The 24560-nt window shown below is 35.3% G+C and overlaps 1 protein-coding gene across 1 annotated transcript in view; it reads right to left on the reverse strand.

Moving 5' to 3' along the window:
- The window catches only part of COL21A1 (collagen type XXI alpha 1 chain), a 164471-nt gene that overhangs the window by 46192 nt on the left and 93719 nt on the right, over nucleotides 1-24560 (reverse strand). Inside the window, exons 10-15 of the mRNA XM_081141626.1 lie at nucleotides 22329-22382; nucleotides 22187-22240; nucleotides 7373-7426; nucleotides 6624-6677; nucleotides 5952-6005; nucleotides 5787-5840 (exon numbers count right to left, since the gene is read on the reverse strand). Of these exons, the coding sequence (XP_080997752.1) occupies nucleotides 5787-5840; nucleotides 5952-6005; nucleotides 6624-6677; nucleotides 7373-7426; nucleotides 22187-22240; nucleotides 22329-22382 (324 nt within the window). The remainder of the gene's footprint in view (nucleotides 1-5786; nucleotides 5841-5951; nucleotides 6006-6623; nucleotides 6678-7372; nucleotides 7427-22186; nucleotides 22241-22328; nucleotides 22383-24560) is intronic.

The raw sequence follows: 24560 nt of genomic DNA on the forward strand, positions 1-24560 counted from the left end.
CTTTTATAGACTTTATACAGAAGGACAGAAAGAAGGCAAGAATGTACACTCTCACCACTTCTGTTCAATATTGCATTGCAGGGCCTTGTGTGTGCAATAAAACTATTAAAATAAATTAGTATAGTCACATAAATTAGTATGAAAGAAGAAAAGTGTCTTTATTTGCAGAGAATATTATCATCTATGCAGGTAATCCTAAAAAATTTATAAAGAAAGTTGCAGGAACCAATAAATGAGGCCAGCAGTATTGTAGGGTATATGATGTATGATTTATATACCAAAACTAATTGTGTATTTTCAAATACTAGTAAAAATCAAACAAAAAATAAATTTAAAAACATCTATCCAGAAGAATATGAAAAAATAAAATAAAGTACTTGGCATACGAATTTAACAAAAGACATACAAGACCTGTACACTGCAAACTACAAAACGTTGCTAAGATAAATTAAAGAAAACCTATGTAAGTGGAACAATATACCATGTTTTAAGATTGGAAGACAATATCATTATCACCACAACTTCCCCCAAATAAATGTAAAGATATGTAGATATCCTCCTCTCTAAGAATTGATTCCAAAGAGAATGTGGAAAGAAAAAAGCAGTAACTTTACAGTGAAGAAACCTGACACATATCACCATAACCAAGTGATCAAAGTTAATAGAACCAATGATTACGCATGCGGATAGCATGTACTCTGATATGCTGAGAGGGGCAATTCACCTCTGTGTCATCTTTCCCTGCAAAAGGCTATAATCTCTGTCTAATCATGAGGAAAACATCAGACAAACCCAAATTGAATGAGTCTACCTGACCAATGCTCTTCAAACTATCAAAGTCATGAAAAACAAGAAAAGAATGATAAATTATCACAGATCAAAGGAGACTAAGGAGATATGATAAATAAATGCAATGTGGAGTATCCTGAATTGGATCCTAGAACAGACAAAAGACAGAAGTAAAAAAACTAATGAAATCCAAATAAAGCATTGAGTTCAACAGCAATTTGCCAATATTGATTTTCTCAGTTTTTATAAATGTACCATAGTAACATCAGATGTTAACATGAGGAGACACTGGGTAAAGCATATAAGGAAATTCTCTATACTGTATCTGCAACTTTTCTGTAAATCTAAAATTATTCCAAACTAAAAAGTTTACTTAACAAACAACAGTAAGCCTTTTTGTAAAAATTTCAAGCTGATACTAAAGCTTATATAGGATTTATGTGAATCTAGAATATCCAGTACAATTTAAAATCACAGAAACAAATTTAGAGTACTTACACTACTTGATCTCAACTTATTTTAAAGCTATGATAAGAAAGACAGTGTGCTGTTGAGGAAGAATAGAAGTATAGATTATTGAAACAGAAAGAGGAGTCCAAAAATAGTTCCATACAGATATTTGTCAACTGATATTTGGCAAAAATGGTCATATAATTCAATGGGAAATGATCAATTTTTCAATTAATGATGCTAGAATAACTGGATCTCCATATTAAAAACAAACAAAAACTAACCTTGACTTTTGCCTCACACCAAACATAGAAATTAATTCAAAATGGATCATAGATTTAAATCTGTAGCCTAAGGTGATATTAATTTAGAAAATATTCAGAAAATATATGTTCTAAATATGTGTCTAGGAAAATAATATTTATTTATTTATTTATTTATTTATTTATTTTGTAGAGGAAAAGATAGGAGAAAATCTTGTGACCTTAAGTTAAGTAAAGATTCTTAATACCACACAAAAAGCATAAATGATAAAAAAATAAAAAAATAAAAAAATAAAAAAATAAGGAATTGGACTTCATCCCAGTTAAAAACATTTTCTCACCAAAAGACACCATTAAGAAAATAAAAAGGCAATCCAAAGTTGGGAGAAAATATTTGAAAATATATATCTGATAAAAGACTTATATCCAAATACATGAAGAACTCTTACAACTAATTAGTAAGAAGACAAACAACCCCTCAAAATTTTAAATAGCTAAATGCTTGAATAGGCAGTTCACAAAAGAAGATATACTAATGGCCAACAAGGCCATAAAAAGATGTCAACACCATCAGTCATCAGGAAAATGCAAACTAAAACTAAAATGAGATACCATTACCTACACACTAAAATGGCTATAATATAAAAAAGGTGATAATACTAAGTGTTGGCAGGATTTGGTAAAATAGGAACTCCTATGCACTGCTGATGGAAACAGCAAAATATGCAACCACTTGGAAAATAGGTAGTTTTTTAAAGAATTTAAATATATACTCATCATACAACCTAGCATTCTAGGTATCAACTCAAGAAAAATTAAAACGTATCCAAGTCAGGTGTCTATAAGAATATTCATATCAACATTATTCATAACTGTCAAGTATAAGAAATAAAATGTTCATCAACTGATGAATGAAAATAATAACTGTCATATATTCGTATGGCTAAATATTGCATAATTACATTTAATTGAAATTATAAGAGTGGTATAAATAGTGACAGAAAGTAGAGCAGTAGTTGCCAAGTGCCAGGATTAGTAATTAACTGCCAGGAGAATAAGAGAGCTCTTTGGGGTTACAAAAGTTCTAAACCTTGAATTTGGTGGTAGTTGCACAAAATGAGTGAATTTTATTTATATATAAATTGTACTTCAATAAAGCTATAAAAATGATACTACTTATAATAACATCAACAATATTATATACTTGGGGAAAACTAACAAAGTATGTGCTACACCTTTATAAAGAAATTAAAAATTTTTAGAGACATTTAAATAGGGCTTTGATAAATTAGAGCTATACCATGAAAAAAATAAGCACAAACACATACATATACCTACATACATAGCTATTCCCACTTTCTTAACCACATGATCAAACTTAGTATTACCAATAATAGGACAGTTATTATGTGCCTCCTAATGAAATGTAATAGAAAGCATAAAACATCTCCTATATTGTATTCCTGCCAAAACATCTCCTATATTGTTTATCCTGAATGCAATCATAAAGAAACAATCATAAAATTTCCTTAATATTGATACAATAATAAAAAAAAAAGGCTCACCTTTAGATTAAAAGAATAAAGAGTTATGCAATCTGTGATCATTGTATGTGTCAACAAAATAAGGTTATATGTTAATTTTATGTGACTAGGCCACAGTGCCCAGATATTTGGTCAAATACCAGTCTAGATAGTGCTCTGAGGGAGTTTTAAAAGATATAATTAATGTTTAAATCAGTAAACTTTGAATAAAACAGATTACCCTCCATAAGGTGAGTGGGACTTATCCAATGGGTTGAAGGACTTAAGAAAAATTGATGGGGGAAAAAAAAGAAAGAAAAAATGACTGTGATGTCTTTGAGGAAGAAAGAATTTTGCCTTCAGATTGCCTTTGGACTGGATCTATAACATCAATTCTTCTCTGGGTATTCTGCCTGCCTGCCTGCCTGCCTGCCTGCCCTGCATATTTTGGACTTATCAGCTTCTACAAGGGTGTGAGAAAATTACTTAAAATGAAACAATCAATCTCAATGTCTCTGTTTCTCTATCTTTGATCTATATCTATCTATTATCTATCTACCTATATGTATATACACACACATAAATATATACATACACACACAACCTATATTGGCTTGTTTCTCTGGAAAATCCTGACTAATAGATACTAAATAAAATGTACAAATCTGGATTGTATCCAAGTAAAAAGAAAGTAACTATTTAGGACATTTTGGGGAAAACAGACAAAATTTGAATATGGGCTCAATATTAAAAAATATTATTGTATTAATACTAAATATTTTGGTGTCATAAAGGAATTTAAAGAATTCTGAGAAGATACAGGGTTAAGTATTTAGGACAGAAATGCAGAGTGTCTATAATTTACTTCTCAGTGGTTAAAAATGTGTTATAAAAAGAAATAGGCATTTATTTATGTAATTCAACGACCTGTAGAAAAATTTTCAAAACAAAAATTGGAGGGTGGAGATAACGGATTTTTAAAAGGTCAGAGAAAAATTAGGTATGATTCAATATTCAAAGATTCCTCAAAAGAAATATAATCTAAAATATTCAGGGAATATTACTCAGTGCTAAAAAGAAATGAGATATCAAGCCATGAAAAGACACGGAGGACAATTAAATGCATATTGCTAAGTAAAAGAAGCCAATCTAAAATGTTCACATACTGTATGATTCCAACTATGTGCCATTCTGGAAAAGGCACAACTACAGAGACAGAAAAAAGATCAATGGTTGCCAGGAGTTGAAGGGAGGGAGGGATAAATAGGCAGAGCACAGAGGATTTTTATGGCAGTGAAACTATTATGCATAATACTATAGAATATCAAAAGTGAACTCTAATGTAAACTATGGACTTTGATTGATAGTTATGTGTCAGAGTAGGTTCATCAATTGTACCAAATGTACCACTCTGGTGTGAGAAGTTCATAGTAGGGGAAGGGAAGAAGTATATTGGGAACTGCTCTACAAAATGTGTGTGTGTTTTTAAGTAAACAGGCTTTTCAAAAATCACAAATTATTCCAGTAAGTAATTACAAACAAATAGAAAGAAAACTCAATTGTTTTTAGGAGATCCATACTAGTTAGAAAATGGGAGACATAACCAAGGTCAAATATGAAAGGTGGCAAGAACCTATCAGGTAAGCAAATAGCAAGAGTAAATTCACCTCAAAATGTTAAACATAGTTATATGTTCCAGCAACTCCACTACCAGGAATAGACCCAATGAAGTGAAAATATACATCCTCACAAGAACTTGTACACAAATATTCATAACAGCACTATATATGATAGCCAAATAATATAAACAGCCCAAATGTTCATCAACTGATGAATAAAATGTGACATATTCATAAAATGAAATATTATCAACAATAAAAAGAAATAAAGTATTGATATGGGCCAAGACATAGATGAACCTGGAAAACATTATGGTAAGTGAAAGAGATTAGGCATGAAAGACTACATATTGTATGATTCCTTATACATAAAATGTTCATATAGGCAAATCCAGATAGACAGAAAGTAGATTAGAGGTTGCATAGGGCTGGAAATGGAGGAATAATGGCTTGGGTGGAAATAGGGAGTGACGGCCCTGGGTGGTTTTGCTCAGTGGTTAGAGAGTCAGCCCATGAACTGAAGGGTCCTGTGTTCGATTCCAACCAACGGCATATACCTACGTTGCAGGCTCACCCTGGTTGGGGAATGTGCGGGAGGCAACCAATTGATACATCTCTCTGTCTCTCTTTCTTTCTCTCCCTTTCATTCTCTCTAAAAGGCAATGGAAATATATATATATATCCTCGAGTGGGAATTAAAATAAAAAAATTAAAAAAAAGTAATAGGGAGTGACTGCTAATGGGTATAGGGTTTCTTTTGGAGGCGATGAAAATGTATTAAAATTAGATTCTAGCAATGATTGCATAACTCTGTAAATATACTAAAAACCATTCAATTGTACTGAAACCTTAAACCATTAGAAAACAGCGTTAAGAACTTATGCTTCTAACCAACCAAACAAATCCATCTGAATGTCTTTTTAAAGACATCAACCTTTTAATATCCTGAAACTTTATTTCTAACACATAAGATTTCACAATAGACTCAAAAGAAATGTAGTATCATTTTTAAATTATAGTAAAACAGCTTTTAGCTCATCAACTTTACACCAATGTCACATGTAAAGAAGTCTAATACTGGTACATTTTTTTAATGTTCATTCATAAGTTACAGAAATCTCTTTTGTTTTTTGTGTAAATACCTTGTAACCAGGACTACCCATTAATCCATCCTTTCCATGTCGTCCTGGTTCTCCCTGAAAATAAATACATATATTTTAATTTGATTTTGCAACAATTTTAAAAAGAAATATACTATAATTTTTATTCAAAGCAAAATACACGAGAACTTTTTCTATTACACTCACAGCACGTCCAGGGAGGCCAGGAAAACCAGCATTCCCCTTTTCACCTTTTGCACCCTATATTATAAAAAAACACTTAAAAAACTATCCTTGCAATAAGCTTTTAAACTTCCAACTCAAACTTAAGAAGAAAAGTAAGTTAACCTCATTATGTGGTGACAGAATTTGTGGAACTACAGCTTGTGTTAGCTTTGCAATTTATTGGCAGAGTATTACTTTATCAGGTCAGTGAACAAAACATAAGACATTGAAAATATTGATGGATGCAGAATTATTACAAGCATCTAAACACAGAAACCACATCTTGAAAAAATTAAAAAGGCAATGAGTATTTTAAATATGCAGAGAATATAATCTTTCTCCAATAGGAAGAAATAGGAAGGCCCTAAATCAATTGTCAATGGTCATGCTGTTAAGCAGCTACCACTCCCAAGGAATCTATCCCTGTAATTACTTTAATAGTTCAAAATGATCAGTAAAACAACGTATTCTTCTAGAATACCAACATAACAATCACCAGCTATTTTTTCACTTTCTCATTGTTTTTAATAAATCCCCTGAGAAGTGTGAATAAAACTAATTGCTATAGTGGCAGGCAGAGACTAAATTCAAGTTTTTTACTTCCATTACATTGAAAGTTCAATATGGGAACTCTGTTTTGTGATCCATACTTCCCTTCTTGCCATAAAATCCGGGTGATCCTTTATCACCTTGGGGGCCCATTTCACCCTAGAAGACAAAATGCAAATACTGAATTTTAGAGATATCTGAATATTTTCCTCAGAGATTAAAAAAAAAATTATAAACAAAAGAGTTTAATATGCTAACATCAAAATAAAATAGAAATAAAATATTTTAAACTTTGTTTACAAAAGTGGTATGTTCCACACTTAATAATGAAAAACAGCCCGGCCGGGCATGGCTCAGCGGTTGAGCGTTGACCTAGGATCCAGGCGATCGGGGTTCAATTCCCGGTCAGGGCACATGCCCGGGTTGTGGGCTCGATCAATGACTCTCTCATCATTGATGTTTCTATCTCTCTCTCTCCCTCTCCTTTCCTCTCTCTGAAATCAATAAAGATATATTTAAAAAAATAAAATAAAAAAAGAAATAATGAAAAACAAAGAAGAATAAGGGCAGTTGGTACTAAAACAGGGCCTATAGTATAGACTTAGAGTTAAGAGAATTTCTATATAGTAAAACTTACTCATCAATTTTTAAATACTTCAATATTTATGACTGGAAATTTTAAAGAAATTTGGAAAAGCTTTATGTGACGTATGATATTAATCTTAACTGAATCATTTACTTTAACATACTTTAATTTTTATGAGCATTTATTTATAACAGATTTGCAATATGAAGTTTGAAATTTGAAATAATATACGGCATTGCTGAATTTTAAAAGATCAGATTTCTTCAACCTTTGATCCTGGCATCCCATGGAGCCCAGGAAAACCAGGAAGTCCACGGTCACCCTGCAAATAAAACTGAAATTAATTAAAGAAAACACATTTCAGCCTAAAATGTATCACCACATATTTGTCAACCTTACCCTTTTCAAAATCCATTAAAAATAAATCTGTGGCTCAGCCAGCGTTGCTCAGCTGTTGAGCATTGATCTATGTTCCAGGAGTTGGAGGTTCGATTCCCCATCAGGGCACATGCCCAGGTTTCGGGCTCAATCCCCAGTGGGGGGGGGGCGGGCATGCGGGAGGCAGCCGATCAATGACTCTCATCACTGATGGTTCTGTCTCTCTCTCTCCCTCTCCCTGCCTCTCTCTGAAATCAATAAAGATATATTTTTAAAAATAATACTAATAAATAAAAAATAAATCTGTGAATGGTTAAATGCATATCTACATTAAAACGCTATCTCTATGAAAGATTACTGTTCATTTATCAGGGTTTCATTTATGTTCAGAGAAGAAAAGCATTTGGGAGCTTAGGGGAATCTCATCAGCAGTCCTAACCACTCACTCAAGCTCTATCCACACTTCACATATACAACCTTTCCTCAGCTACCTCTACTATATGGGTAGACACAACTGTGTTAGAAGGCCCTCAGTAGGACAGAGACAGGAAGAAGCCTGCAGGGAATGGGATTGGAGTGGTTTGTGCAGGAATTGCCAAGGCCAAGGACCTAGAATGTGGTCTGCAAGGGGATCGTGAGCTACAGGTATGCCCCTAGGTTGCCCTGATGACCCATCACTCAACACCGAGGAACACAGCTGAAGCAGAGTCTATCAGGGCTTTGTCTCTCTGAGGGCACTAATGACAGAGCTTTTACAAGTTCTTCTCTTCATATCTTATGTCAGTTTCTTCTAAGATTTTTTTGTTAATCTTTAGCTTTCTTAAGATATTTGGTGGTTCCTGGTTGTCAGCTCATATGGAAGCTGACGGTAGGCTCTCAGTGGGTACTGTTCATTGACTGAGCTTCACTACAGTATAATCCGGTTGGGTCATTTCACTGCATAGCACTGGAGGTCAATGGATTCTTTATAGAAGGATCTTCTATGCCTTTGGCATACAGGACCGGCTGACAGCATTCTGGAAAAGAGTAGGTGTCAGCATGGGTAAATGTTCTCTAAATCCCATTGTTTTAGTACAACTCCACCTTTTCTTCCCAGTCAAGAGGTCCTTGGTTTTATCGTCTCTAGGTGTTATAAATTTTATGTTTCTGCCAGGGATTCACTTGGCTATCCCTGGTTGAGGAAAAGAGAGAGGGATTTCATTGTTCTTAAAGGCACATTCAACCATGCTCCCACTTTTAGTTCTACATTCAATTTACCATCAATAAAGTACTTGATATTATCATTTCCTGAGCCTTTGGGGTGCCGGTGTGCATATGTGTGCATGTGTGCTTGTATGTATAAAGGGGGTCTCTTTTCTCTTTCATATAAGTCATATGACTTCTAATTTTAGGATTCAGCTTCTTTGGATCCTTTCAGTTTCTAAAATGTGCAGCTATAATTTCCACTTTCATTCTCTGTCATGTTAGGTTTTATTATTATGTAATTGTTTTTCTTTCCTTGACTGTTGCTTTAATGAGAGTTTAAGGTAGAGAAAAAAGTTAATGTGTGTGTTCAACCCTTCATCATCAAGAAGCCCTAGTCACTTATTTTTGCTTCAACTTCCAGGGTGTCTTGTCCACTAGAGAGGAGGGTTTGCAACAGTTCACTGTTACAGAAAACAGCTGGACAGAAACAAGAGAAAAGATACAAACTGAAAAAATACACACATGGTGTGTAATCTCCAACTGTCCTTGTGGATAGTTTCCAGTGGGACACTGAACCCTTAGACAGGGTTACTGTGACCTCTCGTGTAGGTGCCCTAATACTGATGACCTGCTCTGTATTATGCTGAACCAATTTTATTCCTGATCCACTCTGGTTGATTGCAGGAAAATCTGGGAATGTACTTACCTGACTAGACAAACTACTGGCCTTCTCAGTTTTAAAAAAACTTTAATTTTAAGACTGATCTATTTCATACATAGAACTACTCCTTGATTTTTTTCATTAGTAAAAGAATCACAGCATTAAAAGACAAATTTTCACAGGCAGGGAATCAAAGCCCAAAGTCCAGGAATTCCCCCAATCTTCTCCCATAACAACTGATGGAAAATAAGAAACAAAAATTACCATATTTTAGATATATCTGTATTATGTTTGGGTCCTTTAAGCTATAAATCTGTCTGGTATAAAAAGGTATGCTCAACTGATGATTATATCCAAAAATCTGTGGGTGAAAAAAGTGGTTCTTTGGAAAGTAACTTCACAGGGTGATCAGATCTTAAATTTCTAACTGGGCTGGTCATGGTGAGTAATCATGCCTCAGGCATACAACATATTTGCTAAAAGGCTTACCTTTGCCTTAAACTGTCCTGTCCATTGTTTCTAGTTAAGTAGTTTTGAAATAAATTGTAACCACTCTCAAGAGAGCACATAATCTTAACTATCCTGTAATCCAGTCCCCCCCTTGCTTTATCCCACCTCGAAGGAGTAATCTTCCTTCCCTTCCCTTCTTAATTTCAAATGCACAGAAGCAGCTGCAAAACCATTACAGGAGGGAGTGTACTTGTTCTTGGCATATGTGGTTTGGCTCAAACAAATTGTTATAAAATTTTCCTACAGGTTTGGATGTTTCTTAGATGACAAATGTATTCACCGTTTACCACCACCAAATAGATTTTTATCTGGGCACATAGCTGCCCAACTAAAGACTGTATTTCCCAGGCTCCTTTGCAGTTAGTCATGGCCATGTGATTGAATTCTTGCTACCAGACTGTGTATAGCACTATGCTATGCAACTTCCAAATCACTGATGAAAAGGAAAGCAATTGCTATGACTTCTCTTTCATTCTTCCCATCGGATTAGAATGCAGAGGTGATAGTTCCCAGTGAAACAGCCTTGACTATGTAGAAAAAAAACATTCTAAGGGGGATTAGAGCAAGTAGAGGGAAAAATGTGAGTCCCTGAAGGAATTCTCAGACAATAAATTACATGAAAAGAAAAACTAAACAAAAAATCCTTCTCATTTATGCCACTGTATTTTTCTGGGCTCAATTTGTTTTAAGTATAAACAGGAATAGTACTTTTATAGCTTGTAACAAATGTCCTTCTGAAGACTAATAGCTTACCCTTGATTACCTTAATTTTCCATCAAAGATTAAAAACAATTTGGGGTGTGTGTGTGTGTGTGTGTGTGTGTGTGAGAGAGAGAGAGAGAGAGAGAGAGAGAGATCCACTAAAAGCCCACACATTCCAGAGTTTTCAACGTAAGAAATATTTTTATGAGTTTATTTGAGCCAAACTGACAACACACCAGGAAGCAAAATCTCAAATGTTCCAAAAAATGACAGTTTTGCAGTTTCTTTTGTATATCTGGAATTAAGTGGGGGAATGTAAGGCAGATTGCATGAAGGTGGGAGAAAGCAAGGTACAGGATAGTTAACAAAATTATGTGCTCCCTTGAAGGTGGTTATGACTCCCAGGGGTCTAAAAAAGAGGGTTACTCTGGCATTTCAAAGGTGGGATAACCAGATGCACAAGAACGATGGGCAGGGCTTGCTTATGGCAAAGATAAACCTTTTTTATAGTCTTGGGTTTGACTCCTACCACGACCTACCCAGTTAAGAATTTGATCACCCTGGAAGTTATTCTGTTCAGATTTATTACAGATTCCCTTTTTCATCCACAAGCTTAAACCCCCCAAATTCAACAATTTAGTCAAGCAGAGGATAAAAGAAAAATTTAAAAAGGATTTAAGGAGCCACCAAGAAACACAAGAAAACTGAATGATTTTCTCTCCCCTATCATGTAGATTCCTAATATAAGAACCAAAACTACCTTTTGAATATATTTTTTCATTTTGCTCAAAGCAGGAGGGAGTGGGTAAAAGCTGCTAGAGAGAGAAAAGAGATTGAAGTTAAAGAACAACTGAAGCTAACTCTTTGGAAGACTGAAATGAGATAACAAATTCAAGGCCAGGCTAGATTAAGATACACTCTTGATAAAATGGAATTTAGCTGGGCATTGAATACTTGATAGAACTACAGAAGAAAGGGGCAAACCAGGATTTCCTATTAAAATTAAACTAAGTCCCAGCTAAAACTTCCATTCTCTGGCTAAGAGTTATGGAAGACATAACTTGCAAACTTTAACTTACTGGAGATTACAAACAAAGCTCAGATCAAATGAGAAGACCAGGAGCACATTCACCAACATTGGGACAAAAAGTATCTATCTATCTATCTATCTATCTATCTATCTATCTATCTATCTGTCTGTCTGTCTGTCTGTCTGTCTGTCTGTCTATCTATCTATCTATCTATACATATATAGATATAGATGATACAGATGATAGATATAGATAATATATAGATATAGATATAGATGATATATAGATATAGATATAGATAATATATAGATATAGATATAGATTATATATAGATATAGATATATAGATATAGATTAGATAGATATAGATATAGATGATATATAGATGATATAGATATAGATATAGATATAGATATAGATATAGATATAGATATAGATATAGAGATAGATATAGATAGATATAGATAGATATAGATAGATATAGATATAGATAGATATAGATAGATATAGATATATGGACAAAGCTACCCTCGTGCAAGATTTTTAAGAAAAATAAAAAGGCATGGCATCCACATTAGTATCCATCAGTTAAGGGGGCTGGGGAGAGAAGCAGGAGCAGAGAAACTTAATGAACACAATGGCTGGGGAACACTGAGACAGTATCTACCAAATATAGAACACAAGAAAATGTGACGCAAACACATTATATTCAGCCAAGTTCTGGTCACGGTTTAAAGGTAACTAGCAGCAAACATGGTAAAGTTAAGCCAAAGTTGATCCACAGTGGGCATGTAATGTGAAAGACAAATAAATGTTCTTGCGCTGGCCCCTGAGCCACTGGACCATCTGTTACTGCGGTACAGCTTAACCTAAATTAATTAATACAGAGATTGGTAGAGCAGACAAGAGAGGCCACCAAAACAATGGTATTAAAATATATATGGCACTGTTTATGGGGTTAGGTAGTGAGCAGTGAAAAACAGTTATTGCAGGTTGGAAAGATGTTTATTCATGTAACGCAGTGGTGAATATTTCATTGAATTTTTTCCCGCAATAACTTGCAAAGGCAAACAATGCATCAAATGAACTTGTAGCTAGAGGTAAGGAATTGAGAAAACAAAATGTTGGTATCATGAATTGATTGGTATTGGCTGTCTTTGACAAGGTACTATATATATCAAAGAGATGAGCTCAGAAAAGAATTAGCCAGTTTGCAAGTAGTAATTAAAAGAAATAGACCACATCCAAAAAGATTAGGATTAGAAGATGGAGCTTTTTCCTCACCTCTAACAGATAAATAACGAAAATGCCAAGGCCTTTTAAAAAGTTCAATTAAAACTTAGCCTCTGGGAAGGACCAAATCAAGGGTATGATTATAAACAACCTTCTTACATCCTCTAAGGTGGATCCAATCAAACCGTTCAAGGTGGACATAAGGACTCGAAAGAAAAGAAAAAAGGGGAGGGGAAGGGAAAGGAGGGGAGGGGAGGGGGAAGAGGAGAGAAAGGGAAAGGGGAAGGGGAAGGGGAAGGGGAAGGGGAGGGGAGAGAGGGGAGGGGAAGGGGGAGAGGAGGGGTGGGGAGGGGGGAGGGGGGGAGAAGGGGGGATGGGAGGGGGAGAGGGAGAAAGGGGGGATGGGAGAGAGAGAATGTCTGATAAATTTGTCACTTATTAGTAATTATTAACAATTAGTTAATGTAGAGAGAACTTTGACTAAAACAGGATTGTAGATGCTGGTACTGGCTAGAATCAAAAGTCAAAGGTACAAAATTGCAAATATATATTTGCCGTTGAGAGAGTTATACTACCTAAAACCTGGACCAAGAGAGATGGTGACCATCTGAAACTTAAAAAGTAAACCAAGTTGCATAGTCTCACCACTATTTTTAATGGTTTTATTGCCAATTTTTATTAGCCCATGAATTTAGACAAAATAGAGAAAAAAGAGAGGTAAAAACTAGAGGAAAAACCAAATTATTGATAATTATACATTTATTATGCCTAATACCCCCAAAATTAATAAAAAAATTAGTTAATTATTTTAAAATTAATAAATAAAAATAGTATTTTATATATAAACAATAATGAACATGAAAATATATTTAGTAAAAGTCCCATTTATAGTAGGAACAAAAGTGATAAAATTTCTAAGATAGAAACTTAGATAATGTTGAGGATGAATACAAAAAAAAACTTTAAAGTTGTTCCATTGAGATTCAAGATTAAATAAAAAGGAAGATAAATCATAATTTCAAATAGGAAAATTCAGTATCAAAATTATATCAATGCTTATAAAGTTTATTCATAACATCAAAGGAATCCTAATTAAATTATGAATAGGAATCTCTAAAAATTTGAAAGAAAAGATACTAAGCTTTATCTGGAAAAATAGGCCTGCAAAAATAGCCAGGAAAATTTTAATTATATGAGGAAAGACTAGCCCTGCCAATATTAAATCACATTATGATGTGACAATAATTAAAAACAACTTGGCATAGAGAAGATGTAGACAGATGAGTGGAACACAACGGAAGGCCCGAAACACCAGAGCCCAATTAAAATGGAAATTTTGTGATAATGGCTTTTCAAATAAATGGAGTTTAAAAATTATATTCCATACATATTGTTGAAGCAGCTGGCTACCCATTTAGGAAAAGAGAGGGGAAAATATGAATGCTCATTAACTTTGCTCCAAATATCAAAAGTTTTAAGGTTAAAATATAAAATAACAAGATTCTAAAATAAAATCATGAGTAACTATGTTTAAAATGTTAGAATGTAAAACTTTCCTATACAGACACAAACAAGAGAAATAAAGAAAAAAATATATATATACATAAAATTTTAAATTTTCTCTTGGGCTAGAATTTAAAAAATAAAACAAGTCAAAACACATAATATAAATCAGGAAAATATTTTCACACAACTTATGAAATACACATAAAAATAATTTTTAAAAAAGATAAACAGCTCAGTGGGGGGGGGGAACAATATGAATAAAAAGTAAATTACAGAGAAATAACAAAATGTTCAAAGATCAAATGACAAGGTATTTTACTCACTAATAAATGGAAATCAAACCAATACCATTTTTGGCTTATAGTGGTGAAATTAGAAACTTTAAGAAAACTCAGTGCTGATAGCAGTATGAGAAAAGATATTTTCGCATACTTATTAGGGGAGTACAAACTTTCTGGATAGTAAATAGGCAACTGTGGTGAAGTTTAATTATGAATTTAACCTTTTGACCTATAATCAATTCAAGTCTGAGACATTTTCCTATGAATATAGTCAGAAAAACTTACTGAGAAATACATACAAAAGATGTTCATTACTTTCTTGATAACACAACATACACACACACACACACACACCCCACAGGATAATAAAGGTCCACAACATCCCTAAGTTAGAGATTTCTTAAATTGGATAAGAACAGCCACTATAGTGTGTATTTGTGATTAATTTTTTGTACACAGTGTCTTTCATGAAGTCTTTCCAAATTTTCAACTTTCCTCTAAACTACTGGAAATTTTTATTCAACTCCCTTCTTTGGCACTTAACATGGACTATCTTAAAATATAGTTACTTTATATGTGTTATGTGCTTTATGATCCCAATCTTGTTAAGGAAAAAGAAAAATCCATTCTTGATTCACTCCTATTGTAAATATGACAACTATTTGTCAATATCCAGATTCTCTCTACCTCCAAGTACATAAAGGAATCACTCTTTCTTGACTCTTGGAATTAGTGTGGTTTACAAGCTTTGCTCTGGCTAATCAAAGATGAATGGAAGTGGTTTAAGAACCACTATTTGATTCTCCATGTACCTGCTACCACACTTAGTTATAATCTAGATCGTGAAACTTCTATTACCCTAAGCCTCCATGTTAGGGCAATGGGGGACCCCTCACTGCAACTAATAAATGTGTGATTTGATGATCAGCAAACCTTTTTTTTTTCAAGCCATAGGCATTTGGGGTTTGTTTGTTATTGCAGCATAACTTACTCTATCCTAGCTGATGCCTTGCTTATGATTAATGGTAATTTGATGAATATACAATATATTTTCATTTTCTAAAATATGATAAACACTCTTGAGTCCTCCAAGAAAACTTCAATAAAACAAGTATTCTGAAGAGTCACAATCTTGGTTCCATCCAAGTTTACAAGAGATTAGAATAAAAGAGAATCTAAGATTTACAGTAAGATGGTTCCATTTTCCATAGGTGGCCCTCAAAGCTTTCTTGACTGATGCATATGCCTTTGAAGAGGTTGTCCATCTCATAAGTTGACCTAGAGTCATAGTTTCTTAAGTCAGGTCCAGATTACTTATTTCAGTAGTAAGAGACTATGAAAACTAATATTTAAAAAATCACATTCTTTTAAAGTTTCTCAGTGTGTGTATTTGTTTTTAAAGGATATAATGCTTTGTACAGTAGCATAGGTATATAATTCATACATACATATGGGATTACATGCCCAAAACTCTTTTACTGCCAAGATTTTGCAATTTAAAGTTTGATGATCTATGATCTAGAGCGAACTATCCATCTATATCCCGCTAAGAGAGATATAGGCCATGAATCCTAAACTCACTCATCCAGCCCCCTCCTCCTCCTCCTATCTACTTGGCTACTGACAGGCATTCAGGGATTCTTATCACAGTGCACGCAACAGCATGAAAGTAGAACACATCACCCTGCTACAAACTACTGTGGCCAAAGCTGAAAAATATGGTGAAAAGAAAGCCACACTGAGATCAAAACATTTTATCTCAACTCCCTGATCCTGGAGTAACTTCAGACAAATGACTTAAGTAACTTCAGGCAAATGATTTAAGTTTTTCACCTCTTAGTTTTCCAAACTGTAAAATAGGGATGGTTTACTTACAATTAATGTAAAAATAGGCATAGCATGACTTATTCTACTAACTGCATATGACTTTTTGTGAAAATTCCATATGATAATAATTTGAATAATACTGATGCAAAATACGTCTAAAAATAAAACAAAAAAAATGTACACACAGCAGTAAAAGCCTTCAAGCAGCCAACATCAAAAGCCTTACACAATTTGGTTCTTTTTTCTCCTCTCAGTTAAAAACAAACGCTAAGTCTTACTCAGGATCAGCAATAATGAGCTATTGGGAACTATTCAAATCTAATAAAACATTTCCTCTCTCTAACACAGGATGGGCATTTCTCCTGGGGTTAGGGGATCATCCCTGCACCACTCAGGCCCAGAAAAAAAAAGCAGATTCCTGAGCTCCTACTACAGGGTCACTGCCATAGCTTATCAATGACTATAGAACAGAGTACACCCAACGTGAATTTGAGAAATCAAGTTTAGAACCAAAAAAATATGAAGCACTCTGTAAAAATTCAGTAAAAGTTGTAAGTTTCCCAATGATGTCAGTAGAGAAAATGAAAACAGGACATAAAAAGGCATAGCAGCCAATAAATGAGACAGGAAATGGAATTACTGGTTCTTTATAATAAACTAAGATGCTGAATCTACTCTAGAGCCTTAAAATCGAAGGGGTTGAAAGATCAGGAAACAATAAAGACTTTGCAAAAGTATCCAGGGAAGTACTGAAAACCTGAGCATACACGGGTCAACACCATATATATAGGAGGGACCTCACCCCTGACTTCAGAGAATATTTAGAGAGGGCACAGCTAGTGCTGCTTTGGAAGAAAAGTCTCTGAGGAAAGAGGAAAATGTGGTACCACCCCTTCCATAAAGAGTAGAAAAAGCTTTCCAGAAAATCCCTGGTTGTAACAACAATCCCATGGATTCTCCAGAGTCAGATAAAGCAAAATATTTTATTAGAAAAAATGTATATGTGTGTGTATATGTACTCATTTAATATTTTATTACTTATATTAATTATAGCATTACTTACATCAACATATTAAGCATTACTATACTAGACTTATCCTCGATATGTATATTTATATATTTTCTACATAAATTTATATTTTTATAAGTTTATATTTAGTAATATTACAATAATAGACTACTAAGGAAGGAGAGGAAGGGCACCGGGATGAACATCCCAAAATTTAGACAATGTAAATAGGAGGTAATAACTAAACTATGAAAAAGTAACCAATGAAGGCAAGAGGAAATATAGGAACATAATATCCCAGAAATCAAGAGAAATCACTCCAAAAAGAAAGCAGTCAATTCATTCCAAGAAGGAAATATTCAATAGCTTGTTGTATGTCTCAAATGCTGCTGAGACATACAAGATAAGCAGAGATTATTGGAAAACAATGACTACTGGATTTTAAAGATGGTAGGCATTAGTGACCTAAATATGCAGCAGAACGTTAGGACAGAAATCCTACTGTCATGGGTTAAAGAGAGAAAGGGAAGTGAGAAAGTGCACAGTGAATAAAAGCAACCTTTTACTGTGATGGGAAAGAGAAATAGGGTAGTAACTAAAGGAGGCTACATGGTTGGTTTCAGATGGGTCATCTTTTGGGCTATTGGGATAATTTAAGTCGAAAAGAAAATCCTAATGACACAGATGAGATGGGCTAGTTAACACGAAGTAATGAAGAAGGATGGGATCCTGAGCACAAGAGGAAGGTTGGGTATTATATATGGACAGTTCATTCATATTAACAAGAGAGAAGGCAGAATAGAGGTGCATATACAGGTAAGAGGACAGACGCAGATGGAAGAAGTTTGGGAAATTCCTTATCTGCTTCAGATGGGGCACGTCAACATTTAGATAAACAATAAAAAATAAAGATATTTCCAAAACATTTACCTTATGTAATCAGCAGGATAGTGGTTCCAATAAGCAAATTGTCATCATTATCATCATCACAAATGTATAGTGCTTAATTTTGGCCAACCACATGCAGGACCTCATTTAGTCTTCCAAACAAGGCTGTAAAATAATTCCACACAGTCCCCCACCCCCTCCATTTCCTAGATTTTGAAAACCAGGCTTAAAGAGATTAAGAAGTATGACTGGCCCGGCCGGGCGTGGCTCAGCGGTTGAGCGTTGACCTGGGATCCAGGCTATCAGGGTTCAATTCCCAGTCAGGGCACATACCCGGTTGTGGGCTTGATCAATGACTCTCTCATCATTGATGTTTCTGTCTCTCTCTCTCCCTCTCCTTTCCTCTGTCTGAAATCAATAAAGATATATTAAAAAAGAAAGAAAGAAAGAAAGAAAGAAAGAAAGAAAGAAAGAAAGAAAGAAAGAAAGAAAGAAAGAAAGAAAGAAAGAAAGAAAGAAAGAAAGAAAGAAAGAAAGAAAGAAAGTATGACTGGGTGGTTAAGTAACCTGAATTCAGAGCTCAGCCTGTAATCTGTAACTACTTTAAGCCCTCTCCCCTTTCTCCGCAACACACACAGCCTTCTGTTTGCTCTGTGGTGCTTTCAGAAAGCTACATGGGTAGATCACTCTCTCTTTTTGAGAAAGCAAAATAAAAAGTGGCAACTTTGCTAAGCCAGTTCTATTTCTCCCCCCATGTCACTAATAGCTTTGCTTCAATATTTTTAAACTTTTTTTTGGCTTCAGGAACACTGCCAGAAGTAAAACCACGAACATACCAAGCTTAATATATCATTCCTTAACATCCTGTTTATCTTGATCCTTTGTTGCTGTTCTCTCAACATATATATTGGAGTTCTTTGATCATGACTGACTTTACAATAGAAATCACGATAGCACACTTAATCTTTTGACTTTGGAAGCCCAGATAATGAACATAAGGGACTTAAGTAGGGAAGTTTACTCATCACAAGGTTCTCTGGTATTGATGCCAAGAACAATGGGAAAATGAGGTCTTGAAGGAACCATTTAAATGTTAAATGTTCTAACAAAGAAATTAAACAAAATGTATAATTTGTTCCATAATGACATCTTAGATATAATTAGTATATTTTATTTCCTAAACCTAGAAAAATCAAGTGATGATTTTGTACAGTCTGGGTAGGTTAAAAAAATAAATTATTAATACTTCCTGTGTCTCCAGAATTGAATTTGCCATAAAAATTTTCATACACTATTCAAAAACCCATAAATAGCAGTTCACCAACACAACCCAATATAAGTTTTAACAAAATATATTTCTCCACACAATTTAAATATATTAGGTTTCCTTAAGGTTGAGGAAGTATTTTGAGGTACTAAAGCATTTCTTAGATTCCAAAGAATAGATTTAAAGCATGTTATAAAATGAGTGACCAATTGAAGATCATTTGGTAGATAAGTGTTCCTTTTGATCTGTAAATTTAGGGGGGGGGGGGACCCTGCAAGATCTATATACATTCAATTTGTCTGATATGTGAGGAACCGGTTAAAGTAAGCAACAAAGTGCATCTAATTTTAATTACCATAAGTGAAAATTCCTGCTATGGGAGTTTTCAGAGGAAATTCACCAAATGGAAACTGTTCTGGGATATTTCCCAATGAAGGACAGCATTGCATGGAGCAATATCCCCAAAGGTGCTGTGTGATGCCTGGAATGAATGCCCTGCCCTGCCACAAGTCAAAGCCATCTCAGGGGTATGGCTTTTAACATTCCCATTTCTGAAAGTCAAGGAACTGCATCACAGAGAAAGAACCAAGGAAAAGTCTTTAAGCAACTTACTAAAGCATTTTAACTCTAGATAAAGAACTCCGAAGCCATGGGGAATGTGAGACAGAATTTAGATGATGGCACACGGTGATTCTAGGCCCAGGATGACTGTGTCGAATCGGATTTATGCCCAAACAATGAATTTCTGAAAACAATCATTTTTGAATGAAATCATTACTGGATTGAAAACAGAGACCTTTGCATAAACATACATCTTATTTATCTAATTCAATAAAAAGTATGGTTTTGTAAAATTCACACACATCTATTTTAAAGACAGCACAATAACCCAAAACAATAGAGCAGTTAAGTTTGAGATGTGACTAATAAAATTATCCTTTTTTTTTTTTTAAAGGCACATCTATTCCCAAGAAAATTCACTCCAATTCTTTTAAGATGACTACAAAACCTCCTTTTCATATTTGGTCTCTAAAACCCAGGTAAAGGGAAGAAGAAATAAATTTATTCACTCATCCATTCACAGATGCATTCACGCATACACACATACTTTTATGCACCCCCCTCATCACCAAATCAGGCTATTTGTGAGAATGTCAGAGAAACAGCAGTGACGCTGTACACTACAATGTAGGTCTCCTCACCTTCCCAGAACCCCCCACTCACCTGGAGAACAGCTGTCTCAGAATATTTCAGGAGCTTGGCCTGCTCCCCATAATCTCTTAAGGTGCACCTCCACCATTTAAAATAGGCAGAGATTGCTAAGTGGCTAAGGAGATTCACAGAGGCCCAGGGCCCACTCAGTAGACAAGAGGAGTTTATGCTTCTCAGGAATTATACTGGTTACTGCTCCTGTTCTACCTTCTCTAACTCTCCCCATATTATAAAGCTGCCCTGATCTATTCCATCTTCTCTGTTTTTCTTCTAGTCACTAGCCCTCCTGTTTGCCCTGGTGACCACTCTTACTCATGTCTTGCCCATGCCACATGCCAGCCCACCCTGTTCTACATCTCAACTGCAACCAAGCTGCTTGATGAACAAAGTACTTAAGAAGAGCCCTGTACCAGGAACCAGACTAAGTATTCTTTATACATTATCTCTTTTAGTCCTCACAAAAGCTCCTAAGGAAGTCCCCATTGTGTCAATGAAGAAAATCAGCATCAAAGACATTATTAAGTAACATGCCCAAGGTCAAATAGCTTGAAAGCGGCAGATCCATCATGAGATCTGCCGGAGATCCATCCAATAAGAGTAACTATAAAAACATAAGATGGATATAGTCTACACCAGTGTTTCTCACATGTGGAGGCTGTACACATTATTTTAAAAAGATAATCATTTTGCAAGGATTACAGTTAGAAAATTAGTGCAGGTTTTTACCAGGAGCAAACAAAGAACTGAGAAATAAGAGTGTGCTTTAGGAATTAAGCTAACAAATCAACATGGGGACCTGAGCAAATACAAATGGGCATCTTGGATGTGGACCAACTACCAGGGCCAGTAGGCCTTGACTGGACACGTGGGGAGGTTCTAATTACTGAATGCATTTAAAGAACGTACTTCAGTAGAAAGTTTGGCAAATCTCAAAGCTTTAAGAAAAGGAAAGACAGCAATTCAAATGTCGTCTGTACCCACTGAAGCTCTGGGGAGAAGTTCAGTAAAGCTAAGCCAATAGGCCACCTGCCAAAGAGGTAACTATCATGGAGATGGACATGTGGATATTGGGCTTTCTACGGCTCACAGGAGACACAGCCCATCCACGTAATTCTCTCTCTTCTAAGAGGGCAGCTCCCCACCACCAACCCCCAAAGCTTAACCACAGGAGAGAACATGGCACCAGGATAATACCAGGATAATGACAGTGGCCATCAAGTAATAACCACTTTCATCTAGTAATGAAAGTTTTATTAGCCAATGGCCACTGAGAAATTCCTGAGCCCACAAATCTTGGAATTCACCAAGGTGAACGCTATTGAACGGGAGTCATCATAGATAACACCCTTGTCTTCTTCAAGTGACTAAAATAACTGGACACGTGTGTGTTTACCTTTTCGCCATCTCTCCCTGGTTCTCCTTTGTAACCTGGCAGTCCTCGTGCTCCCTAAATTAACCACAAAATAAAATTCTGTTATGGTTTTTTGGTTCACTAGAAATGATATTTCTAAAATGTGCATGAACAGATCACATACTTGTATTCCTGGGGATCCTGGAACACCTGGGGATCCTGAGACTCCCTGATATCCCTAAAGAAAAGTAAATGAGAAATAATTAACGTTTCATCACATTCACAAAGAACAGTCCCCCATTGCAGGATTCACTCCTGTCTAGAGTTTCTCACACCTAAGACTTGACTTAGTTTAAGAAACCAAAGTGTCAAATGCTTACTAAGGAATTCATATCCTTCAGCCTTTAGGAAAAAAGATCTTAAATATCTCTAGATTAATGAAAATATCTAGAAATGCTTCACTTAAAAGGAAAGCTTTGTTATCAACATATAAAAGCCTATGTTCACAGCTCGTAAAGAAATGTACTGAATGTTAGAAACATATTCAACATATTCAGGAGAAAAACACCTAAAACTAGAGGATTAAACCAATGTAATACATTTAACTCCTGGAATAATGACCACTCAGTTAATCCCTAGAATAAATTAAACCTTGATGAATGTTGTCTTTCAGAGTAAGTCTATAACAGCCTTTGGATTGCCCACTTTAGAAAGCTGCTGCTATTACACCCAAGAACATGGCTGTGACATGTCCCCTGGACCTCCCAAGGCTGAGCTGTCAGCTGAGGCATGGTCAACTTTCATCTCCACTGCTTCTTACACATCCCTCCAGAAACTGGACACTTGGTAAAATAGTACATCATTTTCAGACGGGGGAAACTATTCATTCTTCACTCAGCACGTGGCAATTAAACTCCAAAGCAAACTTGCAGGCCCTGAACACTTCTCTAGATTTCTCAGGGTCAGCGTCAGGTTGACTTGGACGACCTGGCACCTGCAAACATATTTACCTCTCTTATTCAGATTCCATGTTTCTCCCATGCTCTATCCATTTTCCATCTTTCTCACATCTTACTGTTTAGGGACAGCTTTCTTTCGTCAGTAGTATTAACACAGATCTCATTAATGTTTCAGTTACACTTTTATTCTTAAATCGAAAAGCTTCATTTCCATGTGGCTACTCATAGATATCTGCTCTGGTCTTTGTAGTCACCCAATCACTTGTCAGTACATGTTTAGCTGCAGTTTTAGAGGCATCATAATTCCCTGCTTTTCCAGTCCCATTTTCAAATATTTCTTATACTATTCTTTGCTAGCTCTAACAAAAACAACAATAGCGGTTGTCTCTAAAAAATCAGTCATAGATTATAATTTTTCTCCTTTTACATGCACTTGCATTTCTTATTTTGTAAAATGCTCTCAGTTACTCCCAGAACAATGATGACTATATAATTCTTATCGCCAATAATCATCCTTTCCTTCATTCCCCATTCTGGTTTCATGGAGTGTGTCATGATGCATTATTCAGGATTTCTCAAACTAAATTTTTCTCTCAAGTCCCTTTGGCGATTCTTAAACATTTTACTTCACCAGTGAATGAATTTCATAACCAACCTTCTGATACTCCATAAAAAACCACCAGCAATTTTCAAGCCCACTATATGCTCCCCAGGCTGGCACTGTCTCTGTGTCACTGAATTAAGTGTCCCCTTAAGACAAGGAACCAGGTCTAATTCATTTCCATATTTCCAGCATTGGACAGAGCGTTTGGCACATTTTCTGTTCCTCAAACACTGGAAGAAGTTACCTTCAAGTCATCCACATGGCACACAAGAGTGAAATATCTCTTTCCCCAAGGAACCATGTTATGTTTGTGCTCTTTCCAATAGCAAATTGAAGCTTTTAGTAATACCATGTGGTTCATGTTCTCAAGGACAGTCAGAAGAAAGAAGAAAGTCAATCTACTACGCAGAGTTTGTTCAGCTTTACATCTGTACCACTCTGGTTATCACTGAATCTCCTTCCCTCACCACTTTGGAATCAGAGAGGCCCGAAATTGAATTTCAATTCTATCACATGCCTAAACAGAGCTAGGTTCCTCATAAACGCCACCACCTGGGATTCCTTCAGAACCTTGCATGCACTCTCTGGATAGTGTGACATGAGTTGCAATAGGCTGTTGTAATTGGGAGAAATAATAATAGCAATGATTTATGTACTACTTATCATGTTTCAGCCTAATTAATTCACTTAATCTTCACACCACCCTTTAATGTAGGTTCTACCTTATCCCCATTTTAAAACAAGACACCAAAGCACAGAAGGTTAAGTAACTTGCCCAGAGTTTAACAGATAGGAAGTTGACAGAGCCAGTGGACCCACCCTCTATCAAAAATGCTTCATGGTAGATCAGATA

This window comes from Miniopterus schreibersii (assembly GCF_964146895.1).
Source record: "Miniopterus schreibersii genome assembly, chromosome: 6".
Taxonomy (NCBI): domain Eukaryota; kingdom Metazoa; phylum Chordata; class Mammalia; order Chiroptera; family Miniopteridae; genus Miniopterus; species Miniopterus schreibersii.